Source organism: Scyliorhinus canicula, chromosome 7, assembly GCF_902713615.1.
Source record: "Scyliorhinus canicula chromosome 7, sScyCan1.1, whole genome shotgun sequence".
NCBI lineage: Eukaryota > Metazoa > Chordata > Chondrichthyes > Carcharhiniformes > Scyliorhinidae > Scyliorhinus > Scyliorhinus canicula.
This window is the reverse complement of record NC_052152.1, coordinates 116,140,951-116,162,195: the sequence shown is the minus strand read 5'-3', so window position 1 is coordinate 116,162,195 and position 21,245 is coordinate 116,140,951. Positions and strand designations below refer to the sequence as shown.

General features: G+C 52.2%; 2 protein-coding genes across 4 annotated transcripts in view; one reads left to right on the top strand and one right to left on the bottom strand.

Annotated features, from left to right (window-relative positions):
- Positions 1-18,175, bottom strand: part of gdf3 (growth differentiation factor 3) — a gene marked incomplete at its 5' end in the record, with an annotated part of 49,920 nt that extends 31,745 nt beyond the window's left edge. The window contains 3 exons of the mRNA XM_038802336.1: positions 15,206-15,256; positions 15,408-15,481; positions 18,132-18,175. Coding sequence (XP_038658264.1) covers positions 15,206-15,256; positions 15,408-15,481; positions 18,132-18,175 — 169 coding nt within the window. The remainder of the gene's footprint in view (positions 1-15,205; positions 15,257-15,407; positions 15,482-18,131) is intronic.
- Positions 11,611-21,245, top strand: part of mtrf1 (mitochondrial translational release factor 1) — a 33,514-nt gene continuing 23,879 nt past the window's right edge. For 2 of the 3 annotated variants that reach the window (XM_038802749.1, XM_038802748.1), the window contains exons 1-2: positions 11,611-11,676; positions 18,166-18,618. In XM_038802749.1, coding sequence (XP_038658677.1) covers positions 18,210-18,618 — 409 coding nt within the window. In that variant the 5' untranslated portion in view covers positions 11,611-11,676; positions 18,166-18,209. Of the gene's footprint in view, positions 11,677-18,165; positions 18,619-21,245 lie in introns of those variants that run through there. The other variant, XM_038802750.1, reaches the window with a different exon arrangement.

Sequence of the window (21,245 nt, the reverse complement as noted above, 5' to 3'; positions counted from 1 at the left end):
AGAGGCACGTTGGAAACAGAACCAGAGAGGATTAACAAAACCTTCAAGGCCTTCTACCAAGAGCTGTACACCTCAGAGCCCCCAACGGGGAAGGCTGGGATGAACCGGTTTCTTGACGGACTGAACATACCAGTTGTGGGAGAGGGCAGAAAACGGGATCTGGAAGCACCACTAGCACTGGGAGAGATCATGGAGAGCATTAGCTCCATGCAGGCGGGGAAGGCGCCGGGACCGGACGGATTCCCGGCGGACTTCTACAAAAAATTTGCGGCAGCGCTGGCCCCGCACCTGCGGGAGATGTTCACAGACTCGCTAGCTAGGGGCACGTTGCCACCCACGTTAGCACAGGCCTCAATCTCGCTGATACCTAAGAAAGACAAAGACCCAACGGAATGTGGGTCATACAGACCCATATCTCTGCTGAATGCAGACGCCAAAATACTGGCCAAAATCCTAGCCAAAAGGCTAGAAGACTGTGTACCTGAGGTGGTCACAGAGGACCAGACGGGCTTTGTCAAAGGTAGACAGCTGACCGCGAACATCAGGCGCCTGCTGAACGTGATAATGACCCCCTCCGGGGAGAGAACACAAGAGGTGATCGTCTCCCTGGACGCAGAAAAGGCCTTCGACAGAGTCGAGTGGAAATACCTCATAGAGGTACTGGAGCGGTTCGGGCTTGGAACAGGGTTCACCGCTTGGGTAAAGCTCCTGTACAACGCTCCCATGGCGAGTGTACAGACCAACAATACCAACTCCCAATACTTCCAGCTGCACAGGGGCACCAGACAAGGATGCCCACTGTCCCCGCTGCTGTTCGCACTAGCAATTGAACCGCTAGCAATCGCGCTCAGGGCAGCAAAAAATTGGAGGGGGATCCGAAGGGGAGGTAGAGAGCACAGAGTCTCACTCTATGCGGATGATCTGCTCCTCTATATCTCGGACCCACAAAGCAGCATGGACGGAATCATCGCGCTCCTGAAAGAGTTTGGAGCCTTCTCGGGCTACAAACTCAACATGAGCAAAAGTGAGATCTTCCCAGTACAGCCGCAAGGGGGGGGGGGGGGGGGGGGGGGGGGGGGGGGCAGCACTAAAGGGGCTGCCGTTCAAACAAGCCCGACATAAATTCCGCTACCTGGGGATCCAAATAGCCCATGACTGGAAAGGGATCCACAAATGGAACCTCACCAGCCTGACGGAGGAAGTTAAAAAGGACCTGCAAAGATAGAACACACTCCCGCTCTCCCTCGCGGGGAGAGTTCAGACGATCAAAATGAACGTACTGCCCAGGTTCCTCTTCCTGTTTAGATCCATTCCGATCTACATCCCCAAGGCCTTTTTCAAAGCGCTGGACAAACTCATCATGGCGTTCGTATGGGGGGGTAAAAATGCTAGGATCCCAAAGAAGGTCTTACAAAAAACAAAAACCAGGGGAGGGTTAGCCCTCCCGAATCTACAATTCTACCACTGGGCAGCAACAGCCGAGCGAGTAAGGGGATGGATCCAGGAGCCAGAAGCTGAGTGGGTGCGTGCGGAGGAGGCCTCCTGCATGGGAACCTCCCTTCGGGCCCTCGCCACGGCAGCACTCCCATCCCCACCCAAAAAACACTCCAGCAGCCCAGTGGTGACAGCCACCCTCCAATCCTGGAACCAACTGCGGCAGCAACTTGGCCTGACCAAAATGTCGAACAGGGCTCCCATCTGCAACAACCATAGGTTCAAACCAGCACTGACCGACGCCACCTTCAAAAGGTGGAGGCAGGACGGGGGGACACTGACAGTCAGGGACCTATACACGGACGACAGGATCGCAACACTGGACGAACTGACAGAGAAATTTCAGCTAGCTGGGGGGAACGAGCTACGGTACCTGCAGCTCAAAACTTCCTACGAAAGGAGACAAGGACGTACCCACAACCGCCACGACAGACACTACTGGAAGACCTACTGGACGCAAGTATCCTAGAGAAAGGGAACTGTAGTGACATGTATGACCGACTGGTAGATAGGGACGACACCGTACTGGACGCAACAAGGAGGAAATGGGAGGACGACCTGGGGATGGAGATCGGGTGGGGACTCTGGAGCGAAGCACTGCATAGGGTCAACTCCACCTCCACGTGCGCAAGGCTCAGCCTGACGCAACTAAAAGTGGTACATAGAGCCCACTTGACAAGAACCCGTATGAGTAGGTTCTTCCCGGAGGTGGAAGACAGATGTGAACGGTGCCAAAGAGGCCCGGCCAACCACGCCCACATGTTCTGGTCTTGCCCCAGACTCGTGGAGTACTGGACAGCCTTCTTTGAGGTTATGTCCAAAGTGGTGGGAGTGAGGGTGGAGCCATGCCCGATAGTGGCGGTCTTCGGGGTTTCAGAACAGCCAGATCTATTCCTGGGGAGGAGGGCAGACGCCCTTGCCTTTGCCTCCCTGATCGCCCGCCGTAGAATCCTGTTTGGCTGGCGGTCAGCAGCACCGCCCAGAGCTGCGGACTGGCTGTCCGACCTCTCGGAATCTCTCCAAATGGAGAAAATCAAATTTGCCATCCGAGGGTCGGACGACGGCTTCCACAGAACGTGGGAGCCATTCATGCAACTGTTCCGGGACCTATTTGTGGCCAATGTACAAGAGGAAGAATAGTCGGGGGAAGGTAGCGGGAGGGGGGGGGGGGGCTACAGGTTCGTTACGGGGGTTCGATGGCTAGCTAAGGCCCAAAACCAAACTAAATAAACATGTTGAGGGGGGGGGGGGGGGGGGGGGGGGGGCGCAGTTACTACTACGAAGATGCTTACCTGTAAATATGTATGTTAATTTTTGCGTGTTTGTTTTTTTTCTTTTTTCTTTCTCCTAACAATTTGTAATTTGTTCAATATAAAATATGAAAACTGAATAAAAACATTTATAAAAAAAAAAAATCTAAAATGCAAGTTGAAAAATGCAGTTAAAAAATCTAAAAATGCAGTTAAAATCTAATCTAATTCCCGAAATTACTTAAAATTGATGTAAATTGTAAGCGACATTCCTCAAGAAATCAATTTTTGTTGTAGAATCATATTCAACGACCAATCTTTTGAGGTCTCCATCAGCTACCTTCCTTTTACTCTTCGTTGACACAATGAACTTTGCCATTTCGGGATGGGCGAATTAAGAAAGAGAACGATAATATCTATCCTTTAACGAGGCTCGTTAAAGGAAAGCGAACGAAAATAACTATCCTTTAACGAGGCTCGTTAAAGGAAAGAGACCGGTAATAAAAATCCTTTATTGCATATTATACCTTGCTATGTGCATTAGAGAAGATTTCTATTTACAAAAAGTTAATGTGGGGAGTGGAGTGGAGTGCTACTAAGCAAGTTACAAAAAGTCAAGTTACAAAAAGTCTTTGACAAAAAAAATCATCGGACAAAAAGACGTTGGACCAAAAGACGGGCGGACAAAAAGACGTTGGACCAAAAGACGTGGACGAAGTGTCGTTGGACGAAATGACGTCGGACGAAAAGACATAGCACCGTGCCATGTACACAAGAAACAGGACAAATCCAAACCAGCCATATAAGAACATAAGAACTAGGAGCAGGAGTAGGCCATCTGGCCCCTCGAGCCTGCTCCGCCATTCAATGAGATCATGGCTGATCTTTTGTGGACTCAGCTCCACTTTTTGGCCCGAACACCATAACCCTAAATCCCTTACTCATGCACTAGCACACCCAGGTCTCTGCACATATTTTTATGCTGCATTTGGACATGAACTGCTTTATTATCTGCGGAGTCGCAAGTAACTTCATTGTAATGTTGGGCTGACAAGCGGCAAATATCTTTAATATTTTATTGTTTAAATAATAATCCCGTTTGCTGTTATTCCTACCAAAATGGATAACCTCATATTTGTCAACATTGTGTTCCATTCCGGAGGTAGCGATCTTTGGACAGTCCAAAGAGCCTGGAGTTCAGGGGGCAAAAGAGGCCGACGTCTTGGCCTTTGCCTCCCTGGTTGCCCGGAGACGGATCTTGTTAATGTGGAGGGACTCGAAGCCCCCGAGTGCAGAGACCTAGGTTAGTGACATGGCTGGGTTTCTCAGTCTCGAGAAGATAAAGTTTGCCTTAAGAGGGTCAATGGTCATGTTCGCCGACTTTCTCGGGGAAAATTAAATGTCAGCAGATGCAGTATTCCCGGGGGGGGGGGGGGGATATTAAATGTCAGCGGATGCAGTATTCCGGAGGGGGGGGAGAATTGTTGTTTTATGGTTGGGGGTGTGTGAAGATTGGGATGGGGGTGCAAATGTTTATTATACCATGTTCATGTCATTGTTAATGTTATTATTGTAAAAATGTTCAAATACCTTAATAAAAATATTTTAAAAAAAATAAATGGTGGTTGGAGGTCAATCATTTCAGTTCCAGGACATCCTGCAATAGTTCCTCAGGGTGGTGTTCAGGCCCAACCATCTTCCGCTACTTCATCAATGATCTCCCTTCCGTCATAAAGTCAGAAGTGGGGATGTTCGCAGATGACTGCACAATGCCCAGCACATTTTTAATAACAATAATAATCTTTATTATTGTCACAAGTAGGGTTACATTAACATTACAATGAAGTTACTTGCGACTCCGCAGATAATAAAGCAGTTCATGTCCAAATGCAGCAAGACCTACGCAATATCCAGGCTTGGGCTAACAAGCGGCAAGTTACATTTGCACCACATAAGTGTCGGGCAATGACCATCTCCTACAAAAGAGGATCTAACCATCACCCCTTGACACTCAATGGCATTACCATCACTGAATCCCCCACAATCAACATCTTGGGGATTATCATTGATCAGAAACTGAACTGGACTAGCCACATAAATATTCTGGCTACCAGGGCAGGTCAAAGGCTCGGAATCCTACGGCGAGTAACTCGCCTCCTGGGCAGCACGGTGGTGCAGCGGTTTGCACTGCTGCCTCACAGCGCTGAGGATCCAGGTTCGATCCAGGTCCCGGGTCACTGTCCATGTGGAGTTTGCACACTCTCCCCATGTCTGCGTGAGTCTCACCCCCACAACGCAAAACAATGTGCAGGGTAGGTGAATTGTCCCTTAATTGGAAAAAAAGGAATTGGGTACTCTTAATTTATTTTTTAAAAACTTACCTCCTGACCCCCAAAGCCTGTCCACCATCTACAAAACACAAGTCAGGACTGTAATGGAATACTCTCCACTTTATTGGATGAGTGCAACACTCAAGAAGCTCAACACCGTCCAGGACAAAGCAGCTCGCTTAATTATTCCCCCTTCCTCAAAAATCCCCCACCGACAAACAGTGGCAACCATGTGTACCATTTACAAGATGCACTGCAGTAATTCGCCAAGGTTCCTTAGACAGCACCTTCCAAACCCATTACCACTACTATTTAGAAGGACAAGAGCTGCAGATACCTGGGAACCCCATCACCTGGAGGTTCCCCTCCAAGTCACTCACCATCCCGACTTGGAATTATATCGCTGTTCCTTCACTGTCGCTGGGGTAATATCCTGGAACTCCCTCCCTAACAGCACAGTGGGTGTACCTACACTTCAGGGACTGCAGCGGTTCAAGAAGGCAACTCACCACCACCTTCTTAAGGGTAACTAGGGGTGGGAAATAAATGCTGGCCTAACCAGCGATGTCCAAATCCTGTAAATAAATAAAAAACTATGAGACCTAAAGGCTGACAGTTCGCCAGGACCATAGGGTCCTGCACCCCAGGGTCTTAAAAGGGAACCATTAGTTATAATCTTCCAAATTTCCTCAGATTCTGAAAGGGTTCAAGCAGACTGGAAAGTAGTTAACGTAATTACCCGTACCAACCTCCCTGAACAGGCGCCGGAATGTGGCGACTGGGGGCTTTTCACAGTAACTTCATTTGAAGCCTACTTGTGACAATAAGCGATTTTCATTTCATTAATACCTCTATTCAAGGAAGGGGACAGAAAGTAGGAATCTTTAGGCCAGTTAGCCTAACTCTATCTTAGTGAAATTGCTAGAATCCAGTGTGAAGGAGGTTATAGCTGGATACTTAGGCAACCATGATGTGATCAGGTCGAGTCAACATGGTTTTGTGAAAGAAAATCATCCTTAACTAATTTATTAGAGTTTTTTGAGGAAGTAACATGCAAAGTGGAGAAAGGGAAACCTGTGGATGTGGTGCACTTGGATTTCAAAAAGCAATTGATAAGGTATCACATCAAAGGGTAGTACAGAGCACATGAACATATGTTATAGGGGATAACATATTAGCATGGATAAAATATTAGCTAGTTAGCCTTTCATGTTGGCAAGCTGGAACTAGTGGTGTGGCACTGGGATCAGTGCTGGGGCCTCAACTATTTACAATCTATATAAATGAATTGGATGTAGGAGTGGCGTGAACCACTCCGGTGTCGGGCCGCCCCAAAGGTGCGGATTTCTCCACACCTTTAGGGGCCAAGCCCTCACCTTGAGGGGCTACGCCCGCGCCGGAGTGGTTCCTGTCCCACCGGCTGGCGTGGAAGGCCTTTGGCGCCACACCAGCCAGGGCCGAAGGGACTTGGCCGGCGGGCGGAAGTCCACGCATGCGCCAGAGCGTCAGCGGCTGCTGACGCCATCCCCGCGCATGCGCAGGGGAGGGTGTCACTTCCCCGTCGGTCAACGCGGATCGGTGGGCCTCGATCGCGGGCCAGGCCACCGTGGGGCACCCCCCGGGGCTAGATCGCCCCGCGCCCCCCCCCCAGGACCCCGGAGCCCACCCGCGCCGCCAGTCCCACCGGTAAGGGAGGTGGTTTGATTCACGGCGGCGGAATTACAGCAGTGGGACTTCGGCCCATCGTGGACCGGAGAATCGCTGGGGGGGGGGGGGGGAAGGGGGCGCCGACCGGCGTGATTCCCGCCCCCACCGAATATCCGGTGCCAGAGAATTCGGCAGCCGGCGGGGGCGGGATTCACGCCGGACCCCGGCAATTTGTCGGAGAATCCAACCCAAGGCTCCCACACTTGAGTACATTCACGAGTTTTAAATCCACCGTCTAACTGAAAATGTCAACTGTTAGGAGCAAGTGTGCAAATTGAAATTTTAAATGGCGATGGTCTTACTGTTGTCCTGAAGAATAGAGGATTCCAGCTGGGATCTTATGACAAACTGGTTCAGTTTTTGTCAACAAAATGGAGCAGAAATGTAATTGAAACAAAAGTTTGTGGTTCGTGACTGCTGTCTTCAATGATTGGGTTTCTTCAGGGTCACCAACACTTGCTAGTCACATTCCGAGTGATGTCATCACATGAACTTTGACGTTCAAACTCAATTCCTGACATTGATGGCGCAACATGTACATCATCACAGTGCCCTGCCATCGCATGACTTTTCAATGTGTCCCGGTTTTGACTTAAAAAAAAATGTTTTTATTAGTTTTCATTTCATAAGATACAAAATAAATAAATCCATACAAACGAAATAGCATTTACAAACCCCTACCCTTGGAAGAAAAAAAAACATAACGCCCTCCTGGCCCATTGACTGTGACCAATTCCTGAAGATAAAAGACAAAGGTCGCCACCTCCGGCCGACCAGTCGGGCCGAGGAACCACCCAAGACAGCCACCAACCCTGCCCTGAGGATGAGACACTTAAAAGCTGTTAGTCCCAGTCAGGTCCTTACCCCTCCCACCCATAAACCTGAAAAAAGTTTTCCAGAGACACAACCCCATCCTCTCTTCCTCCACCAAACAAGACCCACTGATCCGTACCCAAGCAGGTCCAACTAGCTGCAGCCCCCCCCCCCCCCCCCACCTCACTCCTGTTCACCAGCTGAAACTTTACAGCGAGCAAAGGTAACCCCCCACTCAGGATGTCTGTTCAAAGAGCAAAGATTAAAAATCAACACTCCCCACCCCGTTCCAGCTACGGTAGTTTTCAAAGCCTAACATTACAATACTTAAAAGTCCTGTCCGGGGGGCATATATTCCCTGAACTGTTAACCTGACCACTACCCCGACAACCATAGCCCCCTCAATACCAAACATACACCAGATGCAAACTACCCTTCCCAACTAAAGTCCCAGTCGAATCCTTTGAATCAGACCCAAGTCCATGTTCCTTGACAAACACCTCTTCTGGTGTATTAAAAAATTATCTTTCGACCGAAAAGTCACGCTCAGCCTCACCAGGTACACCACTCCAAACCTGACTCCACTCCTGAATAGCGCTGACTTTGCCTTATTCAAAGCCGCATGCCGCTTCCCCAACTCCACACTGACATCTTGGTATATCCTAATGATGCTTCCTTCCCATCTCAAATCTTGGTTCACTTTGTGTCATTGCAGAACCCACTCCTTTTCCTGGAACCTATGGAATACAAAAATCTCCCCGTGGCAGATGATTTCCTTGAGGCTTCCATCGTATTTACTCGGTGGGCCCGGTACAACTGTGGAGGGGACAATAACTGTCATCTCTCCACCCCCCCCCCCCCCCCCCCCCCCCACAAAAGCTTGAAACACATCTGAGTAATATACTCAGTCAACTTCGGGCCCTCCACTCCCTCCAGTAAACCCATGATTCTGAGGTTCCATCTCCTCGACCTGTTGTCCAAGTCATCCACTTTTGCCCTCAGAGCCTTGTTCCTCTCCTCCATCATCAACATCTCAGCTTCCAACGGGGCGATTCAATCACCATGGCGTGGCAAGGCTGCCTTCACACTCTTCAGTGACTCCCCATGCTCCTTCACCGCATCCAAGGTTTTTCCCAGCTTCTCCTGAATTGGGCCACATTTCTCGTCAATTGTGTGGCAAAAGTTGGTTCCAACTCCATCCACAAGCTTGTTGATGACACGACCGTAGTAGATCAGATCTCAAACAATGATGAGTCTGAGTACAGGAGGGAGATAGAGAACCTAGTGGCATGGTGCAACAACAACAAACTCTCCCTCATGGTCAGCAAATCTAAGGAGCTGGTCATTGACTTCAGGAAGCAAAGTATTGTATACACCCCTGTTCGAATCGATGGTGATGAGGTGGAGATGGTTGACAAGCTTCAGATTCCTCGGTGTGCACATCACCAACAAACTGTCCTGGTCCACCCACATTGATGCTACGACCAAGAAAGTACAACAGCGTCTATACTTCCTCAGGAAGCTAAGGAAATTCGGCATGTCCACATTGGCTCTTACCAATTTTTACAGATGCACCATAGAAAGCATCCTATCTGACTGCATCACAGCCTGGTATAGCAACTGCTCGGCCCAACCAAGACCGTAAGAAACTACAAAGTCATGAATACAGCCCAGTCCATCATGTGAACCCGCCTCCCATCCATTGACTGTCTACATCTTATGCTGCCTTGGGAAAGCGGGCAGCATAATCAAAGACCCCTCCCACCCCAATTATTCTCCCTTCCAACTTCTTCTATCAGGCAGGAGATACGAAAGTCTGAGAACACACACAAACAGGTTGAAAAACAGCTTCTTACCTGCTGTTATCAGACTGCTGAATGACTCTCTTATGAACTGACCTCTTCACATACCTTTTCTACGGAGTAGTACTACCACTTTGTTTGCTCATCCGATGCCTGTGCCTATGTATTTACATTGTGTATTTATGTATGTCCTGTTTTTTTCATGTATGGAACGATCTGCCTGGACTGTACACAGAACAATACTTTTCACTGTACCTTGGTACACGTGACAATAAATGAAATCCAAATCCAATTGACCACTTAAGGGTTTCCATCATCACCCTGCCCTGCTTATCAAAATGCTTTGCTAATTGCTTTTCAAACTCCTGTGCCATCCCTCACTCAGTGTTTCCACCGTGATGAGCAGCCCACCCAAGGCCGGAGCCACCACCGTCCCTCCTACTGAGCTTTGCGGCCTTTCTGACTCTGTCGAAGGATTACCCCCTGTAATCTTCTTACCACCAACCTTCTTCGTAGATTTCAACATATTTCCGCCGACAAATTCCTTATTCCTTATGATGGGCCAGTTTTGACGACCAAAATCCTGGAAAAACAAGGATGTGGCGGGAGCCACCTAACGGGTGACCTTCTCCTCCCTGTCACCACCCGAGGTCCCGGTTTTGACTTTAGAGAAAGCTGGCATCCTCATAGATTTCATAGAATTTACAGTGCAGAAGGAGGACATTCGGCTCATTGAGTCTATGGTGAGCACCCTACCTAAACCCACACCTCCTTCCTATCCCCGTAACTCAGCAACCCCACCTAACATTTTGGACACTACAGAGCAATTTAGCATGACCAATCCGCCGACCCCGTGCATCTTTGGACTGTGGAAGGAAACCAGAGCACCCGAAGGAAACTCACGCAGACATAGGGAGAATGTGCAGACTTCGCACAGACAGTAACCCAAGCAGGGAACGAACCCGGGTCCCTGGCACTGTGAAGCAACAGTGCTAACCACTGTGCAACTGTGCCGCCCCCCCCCCCCCCCCACTGTGCCACCCTGCCATCCTAGTTAGTCATTCTCATTCTTTGGTAATTACATTTCTGCATTCTATTGGATTCGTTGGTGATTCTTTTATGTTAATAGGCTTCAACATCTTCAATCCTCTGCCTCAGCTCTTCAGCAAAATAATGGCACTTTAGATTTTTTACCTATTTATTTAACCACAGAATATGGGTATCACCGGCTAGGCCGGCATTTGTTGGCCATTCCTAATTGCCCGAGAAGGTGGTGAGCTGTCTTATTTAACCGCTGCAGTTCATGTGGTGTAGGTACACACTCAGTGATGTTATGGAGGGAATTTGAGGATTTTGATCCAGCGATGGTGTAGAAATTACAGTATATTTGCAAGTCAGGGTAATGAATGACTTGGACGGGAACCACCTCCGGTGGTGACAGGGAGGAGGTCACCCATTAGGTGGCTCCCGCCACATCTTTGTTTTTCCAGGTATCTGCTGCTCTTGTCCTTCTAGATGGAATGGACACGGGTTTGGAAGGTGTCACTTAGGGAGCCTTGGGGAGTTCCAGCAGTGCATCTTGCACATGGTACACACGGTTGACACTGTGCGTCGGTGGTGAATGTTTGTGGTGGGATGTCAAGCAAGCGGACCTGCTTTGTCCTGAATGGTGTTGTTAGAGCTGCACTCATCCAGGCAGGTGGACAGTATTCCATCACACTCCTGACTTTTGCCTCGTAGATGGTGGATAGACTTTGGGGGATGAGGAGGTGAGTTACTCACAAAGGAGTCCCAGCCTCTGACCTGCTCTGGTAGCCGCAGGACTATTTATATGGCTAGTCCAGTTCGGTTTCTGGTCAAAGGTAACCCCAGGACTCCCATTCCTGAAAACCTTTGCTCTCCATCGGTCCAATACCCAGTCCAGCCACCCACCAGACACAGCCTGTGCTTCATGCTGTCTCCAAGCACCTCACATTTCATCCCTGCCCGTGTTTAAATCCCTGCACCTGAGTCACCAGGGGGGTCAGATTCGGAGCTGCTGTTGGGGAGTGCGGGTAAAGCTGGAGTTCAGGGTTAGGGTCGGTGGATGGAGCTGTTTATCAGGCTTTGCCTGGACCCAGCATCCTCCGTCTGTGGGTAGACCGGAAACGCCTACCGCACAGCCCGCTGGGTAATGTAGTTCTCGCCCACATTTCCCACAGCGCCTCGCGCTCCAGGGAAGATGCGCATGTGCACGGCGGGTGTGAGGCGGACACCGCAGGAGGGAACACTGGGGATCAGGTGACGATGATTCAAAATTACATTGAGCTTTGTGGAGGGGTTAATCGGGGTGATGGTGCAGGAGGGGTATCTAGGCAGAGGGGTTACGGGAGAGGGGGTACGGGGGGGGTGAGGCAGAAGGGGTACGGGGGGGGTGAGGCAGAAGGGGTACGGGGGGGGTGAGGCAGAAGGGGTACGGGGGGGGGTGAGGCAGAAGGGGTACGGGGGGGGGTGAGGCAGAAGGGGTACGGGGGGGGGTGAGGCAGAAGGGGTACGGGGGGGGAGGCAGAAGGGGTACGGGGGGGGTGAGGCAGAAGGGGTACGGGGGGGTGAGGCAGAAGGGGTACGGGGGGGTGAGGCAGAAGGGGTACGGGGGGGTGAGGCAGAAGGGGTACGGGGGGGTGAGGCAGAAGGGGTACGGGGGGTGAGGCAGAGGGGGTACGGGTGGGGGTGAGGCAGAGGGGGTACGGGTGGGGTGAGGCAGAGGGGGGTACGGGTACGGGGGGGGTGAGGCAGAGGGGGTACGGGTGGGGTGAGGCAGAGGGGGTACGGGTGGGGGTGAGGCAGAGGGGGTACGGGTGGGGGTGAGGCAGAGGGGGTACGGGTGGGGGTGAGGCAGAGGGGGTACGGGTGGGGGTGAGGCAGAGGGGGTACGGGTGGGGGTGAGGCAGAGGGTACGGGGTGGGGCAGAGGGGTTAGGGGGTTGGGGCAGAGGGATTAGGGGGGTTGGGGCAGAGGGGTACGGGCGGTGGGGCAGAGGGTACGGGTGGGGTGGGGTGGGGCAGAGGAGGTACGGGGGTGGGGCAGAGGGGGTACAGGGGGGGTGGGGCAGAGGGGGCACGGGGGTGGGGCAGAGGGGGCACGGGGGTTGGGGCAGAGGGGGTACGGGGGGTGGGGCAGAGGGGGTACGGGGGGTGGGGCAGAGGGGGTACGGGGGTGGGGCAGAGGGGGTACGGGGGTGGGGCAGAGGGGGTACGGGGGTGGGGCAGAGGGGGTACGGGGGTGGGGCAGAGGGGGTACGGGGGGTGGGGCAGAGGGGGTACGGGGGGGTGGGGCAGAGGGGGTACGGGGGGGTGGGGCAGATTGGGTACGGGGGTGGGGCAGAGGGGTACGGGGGTGGGGCAGAGGGGGTACGGGGTGTAGGGCAGAGGGGGTGCGCGGGGTGGGGCAGAGGGGGTACGCGGGGTGGGGAAGAGGGGGCACGGGGGTGGGGCAGTGGGGCGGTACGGGGGTGGGGCAGTGGGGCGGTACGGGGAGGAGGAGCGAGGGGGTACGGAGGAGGAGCGAGGAGGTACGGAGGGGGAGGAGGAGATGCAAGGGGAACGGAGGGGGAGGGGGAACGGAGGGGGAGGGGGAGGAGGAGATGCAAGGGGGAACGGAGGGGGAGGGGGAACGGAGGGGGAGGGGGAGGAGGAGATGCGAGGGGGAGGGGGAGGAGGAGATGCAAGGGGGAACGGGGGTGGAGGAGGAGCGAGGGGGTACCGTGGAGGGAGGATCGAGGGGGTACGGGAGGGAGGAGCGAGGGGGTACGGGGAGGGTGGAGCGAGGGGGTGCGGGAGGGGGTGGAGCGAGGGGGTACGGAGGGGTGGAGCGGGGGAGGTGCGAGGGGGGTGGAGCGGGGGAGGTACGAGGGGGTGGGGCGAGGGGGTACAAAGGGGTGGAGCGAGGGGGTACAGAGGGGTGGAGCGAGGGGGTACAGAGGGGTGGTGCGAGGGGGTACGGCGGGGTGGAGCGAGGGGGTACAGAGGGGTGGAGCGAGGGGGTACGGCGGGGTGGAGCGAGGGGGTACGGCGGGGTGGAGCGAGGTGAGTACGGGGAGGTGGAGCGGGAGGGTACGGGGAGGTGGAGCGAGGGGGTACGGGGAGGTGGAGCGAGGGGGTACGGCGGGGTGGAGCGAGGTGAGTACGGGGAGGTGGAGCGGGAGGGTACGGGGAGGTGGAGCGAGGGGGTACGGGGAGGTGGAGCGGGGAGGTGCGAGGGGGTACGGAGGGGGTGGAGCGAGGGAGTACGGGGGGATGGAGCTAGGGGGTACGGAGGGGTGGAGCGAGGGGGTACGGGGAGGTGGAGCGAGGGGGTACGGGGAGGTGGAGCGAAGGGGTACGGGGGGGTGGAGCGAGGGGGTACGGGGGGTGGAGCGAGGGAGTACGGGGGGATGGAGCGAGGGGGTAAGGGGGGTGGAGCGAGGGGGTACGGGGGGGTGGAGCGAGGGAGTACGGAGGTGTGGAGCGGGGGATGTGCGAGGGGGTGGAGCGGGGGTGGTGCGAGGGGGTACGGGGGGGTGGAACAGGGGGGCTGGAGCGAGGGAGTACGGGGAGGTGTAGCGAGGGTACGGGGAGGTGGAGCGAGAGGGTACGGGGGGTGGAGCGGGGGAGGTGCAAGGGGGTGGAGCATGGGAGGTGCAAGGGGGTACGGAGGGGATGGAGCGAGGGAGTACGGGGGGGTGGAGCGAGAGGGTACGGGGGGGGTGGAACTGGGGGGTGGAACGAGAGGGTACGGGGGGGTGGAACTGGGGGGTGGAGCGAGAGGGTACGAGGAGGTGGAGCGAGAGGGTACGGGGGGGGTGGAGCGAGGGAGTACGGGGAGGTGGAGCGAGAGGGTACGGGGAGGTGGAGCGAGGGAGTACGGGGAGGTGGAGCGAGGGAGTACGGGGAGGTGGAGCGAGGGAGTACGGGGAGGTGGAGCGAGGGAGTACGGGGAGGTGGAGCGAGGGAGTACGGGGAGGTGGAGCGAGAGGGTACGGGGGGTGGAGCGAGAGGGTACGGGGGGGTGGAGCGAGGGGGTACGGTGGGGTGGAACGGGGGGGTGGAGCGAGGGAGTACGGGGAGGTGGAGCGAGAGGGTACGGGGAGGTGGAGCGAGGGAGTACGGGGAGGTGGAGCGAGAGGGTACGGGGGGTGGAGTGAGAGGGTACGGGGGGTGGAGCGAGAGGGTACGGGGGGTGGAGCGAGGGGGTACGGTGGGGTGGAACGGGGGGGTGGAGCGAGGGAGTACGGGGAGGTGGAGCGAGAGGGTACGGGGAGGTGGAGCGAGAGGGTACGGGGGGTGGAGCGAGGGAGTACGGGGAGGTGGAGCGAGAGGGTACAGGGGGTGGAGCGAGGGAGTACGGGGAGGTGGAGCGAGAGGGTACGGGGAGGTGGAGCGAGAGGGTACGGGGGGTGGAGCGAGGGAGTACGGGGAGGTGGAGCGAGAGGGTACGGGGAGGTGGAGCGAGAGGGTACGGGGGTGGAGCGAGAGGGTACGGGGGGTGGAGCGAGGGGGTACGGGGGGTGGAGCGAGGGAGTACGGGGAGGTGGAGCGAGGGGGTACGGGAGGTGGAGCGAGAGGGTACGGGGAGGTGGAGCGAGAGGGTACGGGGGTGGAGCGAAGGGGGTATCGGGGACAAGGAGCGACGGGGTATCGGGGTGGATGCGCAGGGTGGTATCGATGTGGTGGAGGAGGTTTTGCTTAATTTCCAAGAGATTCTCTTTCGCTACAGGAAGCAGCCAATACTACCTCCTAGCTGATCCCTCATTTACCTCACTCGTTACCTCACTCGTTACCTCACTCGTTACCTCCTGGCTGATTGTTGATCCATTTTCTGATCCATATCACAAGCACTTCACCTGAAATCAGAATAATCCTTTAATGACTTCTTTACTGAAACATCGACAAGCATCCAGCCAGCCGCTGTTAACCACAAGATTTCTGTGCTCCCCCCCCCCGACTCTTGAGATTGGTCAAACAGGATCTCTCTCGCACACGGCAATGGCTCACCTCTTCTGATTAGTTGGTTGTTCCTCCTGTACCTTCCCGACCAGTTTGCTCTGGTATCTAACAAGACATTTCTGCTGAAGTAAAATAAAATAAATCACTTTCCGCCCATTCAACTGCACCCAGCAATAAGATACATACTGAACATATGCTAAATTCAATGGCGAAATTCAAGCCTTGCCCTTTCTCCCTAGTATAATCTGCCAGTCGAAAAATAACATGGGAGACCTTTGATTTATATTTGATTAAGTGATGCAAACGTAATTCTGTGAAAACAAAAATGTTCTTGCTTCAAATCAACCGAAATTGTGAATGGTCAGTTAACGTAAAAATGTTCATTTCACCGTTCGGTAGTGCTGAAAAAAGGAGACGTGACATCAAAGTTTTTCATCTTGCATTCAAACAGTCACTTGATCAATCAGTCGAACTGCTAGTTTAGAATTTGAACAGAGCTGGGCAGTTAACTATTCCATGCTGCATTCTCCATGACAACACCACCAACCAATATCCACTTGCAAACCAATTAACACTCATGCAGTATAAATTGTTGTTCCCCGTTTAGTTTCATAAATTCTGGTGAACTGGCCTGATGAATGCAAAATGAAAAGCTTTGGCAGCATGTTGCGTTTTGCAGCAACACTCACATATTCATTTATTAAAAAGACCCAACTGTCCACCCATATCCAATTGCTTTTTACTGTCCACCAGTGTCCATACCTCAAGTTCCACAAATAATAAGATCTCAGGTTGCTGCAGGTTACGGCAGTCCTCAAAACCGATCTGCTGATATTTACACACATCACCCTGAGAGCTTTGTCCACTGGAGAGAATCCATAGACTCCCAACAGTGCAGAAGGAGGCCATTCGGTCCATTGAGTTTGCACCAAACCTCTGAAAGAGCACCCTACCGAGACCCACTGCCACGCCGTAGCACTGTAACACCACTCAACCTGCACAACGTTTTGGACACGAAGGGGTAATTTAGCATGGCCAATCTACCCAACCTGCACATTTTTAGACTATGGGAGGAAACTCAGAGGAAACCCACGCAGACACGGGAAGAACGTGCACACTCGGGTCCCTGGCACTGTGAGGCAGCAGTGCCATTGTGCTATCATGCTGCCCTTTACAGGTCATAAGTATTCTTTTATAAAATTCAGTGTTATGTCCCTTGGAATTATATAATCGTACTGCATTTAAACATTTAAAAAATAATTATGCTTCCAAAATTGGTAGACTGAAGAAATCTATGAGCAGAAAATGTGATTGGGGGGGGAGGGGGGGTGGGTTAACTTATCAGCCTTGTGCAGACCTAAACACAATGGGTCATCTCCGCCAAGTTGAGTTATACACTACGATTTAAGGTACAAACAAGCAAACAAAGTGTGCTGCTCAGACTCGTCTACATGGCGCATTTTCTTTACCTTTCATACTCTTTACCTTTTATGATATAAAAGGAAAGTGACTGTTTCTTAATCTGATCTTTTTGGATTTCGCCATTAATAAATATCTATTTCTGTCTGGATAGCTCTCGGTTATTTAGTACAGTCCTGAACAGAGTTCTTTTATTTTCGATGAGGAACAGTGTGTGGGGAATGTCTGTATAATAACCTTGTGAACAGTCTCTGCTATGGGGACAGGGCTGCCTGCCCGGCCATTTTGCCTGCCATGCTGAGATATCTTGTTGGTTAAAGAAGAGGTCTCATCGTGGTCGGGGAGGAAAAGGTTAGACCTTGGAAGGCCCTGCAGCTGTTTCTGCCTTACAGATTTTTCTCCAGTCCCCTGTTAAAAGTTAATACTGAATCTGCTTCCATCATTCTCCTGTGGGCAGCACGGTAGCTAGCACTGTGGCTTCACAGCGCCAGGGTCCCAGATTCGATTCCCCGCTGGGTCACTCTGTGTGGAGTCTGCACTTTCAAACCCCGTGTCTGCGTGGGTTTCCTCCCACAGTCCAAAGATGTGCAGGCTCGGTGGATTGGCCATGCTAAATTGCCCTTCGTGTCCAAAAAGGTGAGGAGGGGTTATTGGGTTACGGAGATAGGGTGGAAGTGAGGGCTTAAGTGGATTGGTGCAGACTCGATGGGCCGAATGGCTTCCTTCTGCATTGTATGTTCTATGTCCTTTCAGGATTACACGGTGTCTTTTTAAAAAAAAAGTCTTGCTATTTCTGGCTCTTTTGTCAATTACACTAAAGCCATATCCTCTGGTTACTCTCTTTCTGCAAGTGACAACAGTTTCTCCTTAATGCTAGAATCCCTACAGTGCAGAAGGAGGCCATTCAGCCCAACAACATTCTGAAATAACACCCCACCTAGGCCCATTGCCCCACCCTATCCCTGTAACCCCCGTTAACCTCCGCATCAGTGCACACTAAGGGGCAATTTTCAGTGTGGCCAACCCACCTAACCTACAAATCTTTGGACTTTGAGATAAACCTGGAGGAAATCCACGCCGACACGGGGTGAACGTGAAAACTCCACACAGACAATTTACCCATGGTTGGAATCGAATCTGGGTCCCTGGCTCTGTGAGGCAGCAGTGCTTGCCACCGTGCTGCCCTTTCAAACCCCTCTTCATTTTGAACACCTCTATTAAATCTCCTCTTCACCTTCTGTACCCTTAGAACAATTCCAGCTGCTCCAGTCCCTCATGCCTCAAGTCAATCTCTCAAAAGGAGTTTCACAACATTGCCTGCCAAATGTCTGACAATATGCTGCTTGTATTTACCTCCAACTAATCTGTTGATTCACAACTCCACCAGATAACTGAATTCTCCTGTGATGAGCTTGACAAACTGTTCAGAAGATGAAACGTGGACTCGATTGGTTCATTGTCAACATAGCCCGGAGGCAGAGTTACCGTGGAAGGACCTGTAGCCGTTTCTGCAGGCTGAGGCTGACACGCAGACCGACAGCCAGACTTTGGTCATCGTGCCTCCCTGGAAATGTGCCGAATGCCATTCATAGGCAACAGTCAGAGAGGCATTGTCATAATTATTTTGGTGAGCTCCTTCGGCTGGAAGCTGTGAGGAAGTACATTGAGGACTTGAAGGAAGAATACAAAGGAATTAGCAACAGGCTTAGTAGCATCCAGCCACATGAGGAAGATGGAAAGTCAAGTCGACGTCACGTTGAGCTGGCTCCACTTGCTTCGCTGTTGGAAGAGTTGCAGTCATCAGAGAAAGACTTGTTCGAGTTGGAATCAATGTGCAACAGTAATCAAAGTTCCACTTTTACATTTTGCCTTGAAACCGCGGCTGGAATTGTCCGGCCGTTGGGATTGTCTGTTCCTGCCGGCAGGGCAGCTCCGCCTGTGGGTTTCCCGGCGGCGTGGGGTGGTTTCAGTGGGAAATCCCATTGACAAGCGGCGCGAGTAGAGAATCCCGCTGCCAGCGAACGGCGCGCCACCGAGAAGCACGAGGCTGGGGAACTGGAGAATCCCGCCCTTCATGTCCTCTGTCAATCTTTGGCATTTTGTGTAACCATTTAATGGGAGACCTTCAATAAGTAATTGGCTGCTGTTTATAGCCAACTTGTGTTGTTGGGGGAGGGGGGGGGGGGGGGGTGAGTGGAACCCACCATCACATTGAGGAGGGACGCGCTAATAAACTAAATGAGGGATAAAAGACTGAGGGATATACTGATAGGGTGAAATGAACTCAGCTGGGAGGAGGCTAGAATGGAGCATAAACACTGACATGGAGCAGGTGGGCTGAATGGCCTGGTTCTGTGCTGGAAATTCTAAGTTAACAGTTGATGGTAGTATTCGCAGAAGGACGTTAGGGCTCCAGGGTATAGCATGGATTGTGGGTTAGTGCCATGAAATCCAGATTCACTCACTTCCTGGAGAAGAGAAGTGAGGGCCAATAGAGAGGGAAGCTAGGACAAAACCAACAGTACATAGAATTTAAAGTGAAGAAGGAGGCCATTCGGCCCATCAAGTCTGCACCGGCTCTTGGAAAAAGCACCCTACCCAAGGTCCACACCTCCACCCTATCCCCATAACCCAGTAACCCCACCCAACATTAAGGGCAATTTTGGACACTAAGGGCAATTTAGCATGGCCAATCCACCTAGCCTGCACATCTTTGGACTGTGGGAGGAAACCGGAGCACCCGGAGGAAACCCCCCACACACGGGAGAATGTGCAGACTCCGCACAAACAGTGATCCAAGCCGGGAATCGAACCTGGGACCCTGGAGCTGTGAAGCAATTGTGCTAACCATTATGCTACCGTGCTGCCCACTGGCTGCGACCTTGGTTTAGTTTGAAATTCTGAGTGTTAAAGGTGATGCCAACACTGGGGTTCAAACAGTATAAAGTAACTCCAATCCCCATCAGAGACGTGGGATATCAGCGCTGGCGAATGCAACAACAATCTGCTGATTAAACCTAACGTCAGCATCAAACATCCTCGTTGGGGAAAGTGTCCGTTAATGTGTCCGTTTGCTACAATGTTAAAAGCTTGACAGTGTAGCATAGTTGCACTTCAGAAAAAATGAGAGGGCAGCATTTCCCACAAGCTCTCATGTTCCTCCCTCTGTGAAACTACAAATTTGACCAATACCATGGCCATAGTTTGGTTGAATCTTTGTGAATTTCAAAAGGGTACCCAAAATCCCCATTGATTAAAAAAATAATAATTTAGAGTACCCAATTATTTTTTTCCAATTAAGGGGCAATTTAGCATGGCCAATCCACCGAACCTGCACATCTTTAGGTTGTGGGGGTTGTCTTGTTATGCTCTTGGCGTAGCATAAGCGGCTTCCTTGATGTGCACTCTGACAAAGGAAGGTTCAGACGTGGAGATAACTTCAACACGTTTATTGAACTATTTACGATTCTGCTACTCGGGTTCGCCACTACTGTTAATCCTTCTATAGCTACTCAGACTGACGAACCAGTCTGCTACAATCCACGTGGCGGGTCTGATGTTGAATCAACCCTGTGTCTGTACTCACTGAGTGTCTCCACTGGAAAGAGGAAGATCATGTGTGCTGTGTCCTTTATATATGGGTTGGTGTAATGCCCCCCTGTGGTAGTGTCACCACTGTGTGCATCGTGAATGCCTATTGGTCGTGTCCTATCTTACTGACCTATTGGTTGAGTGTCTGTGTGTCATGTCAATGGTGCGCCCTCTAGTGTCTAGCTAGTCTACGTGTATTTACATTAACCCCTTGTGTATCTACAGTGATGCACATCACCACAGGGGTGAAACCCACGCAGACACACAGAGAATGTGCAAACTCCACACGGATGGTGACCCAGGGCCGGGATCGAATCCGGGTCCTCAGCGCCGCAGGCAGCAGTGCTAACCACTGCACTACCATGCCGCCCCAAAATGCCCATTGATAAATAAATCCTAAGAATAAGCTGTAAAACTGAAGATTTAAACTGACTCCATGCCAAGGTCCTGAAGTATTTGTGGCACAATTAAAATCAGGCGCAGTCTTCCCCAATGCACAGAACGTTGAGCTAGATCCTAACAAGCATTCTGTGAAGGTGCCACAGCTTTGTGATCAAACGCATAAAAATATAGGCAATATTTCACATCTCTCATATCATCGCATCCCACACCAGAGACTTGAGCAGAGAATCAAGGCTAACAATGCTATGTAGTACTGAGGGAGCGCTGCACTGTCAGAGATGCTGTGTTTCAGATGAAATGTTAAACTGGGCTACATCAGTCCTCTTGGATGTTAAGCTTCCCATTGAGCCATTTCAAAATAGAGCAGGGAAATCTCCCCTTTGTCCTATAGCACAGAAGAAGGGTCTTCAGCCCATTGAGCCTGTGCCGTCTCCTCATGGCACAATCCAGTCAGATCCATTCCTACGCTCGGTC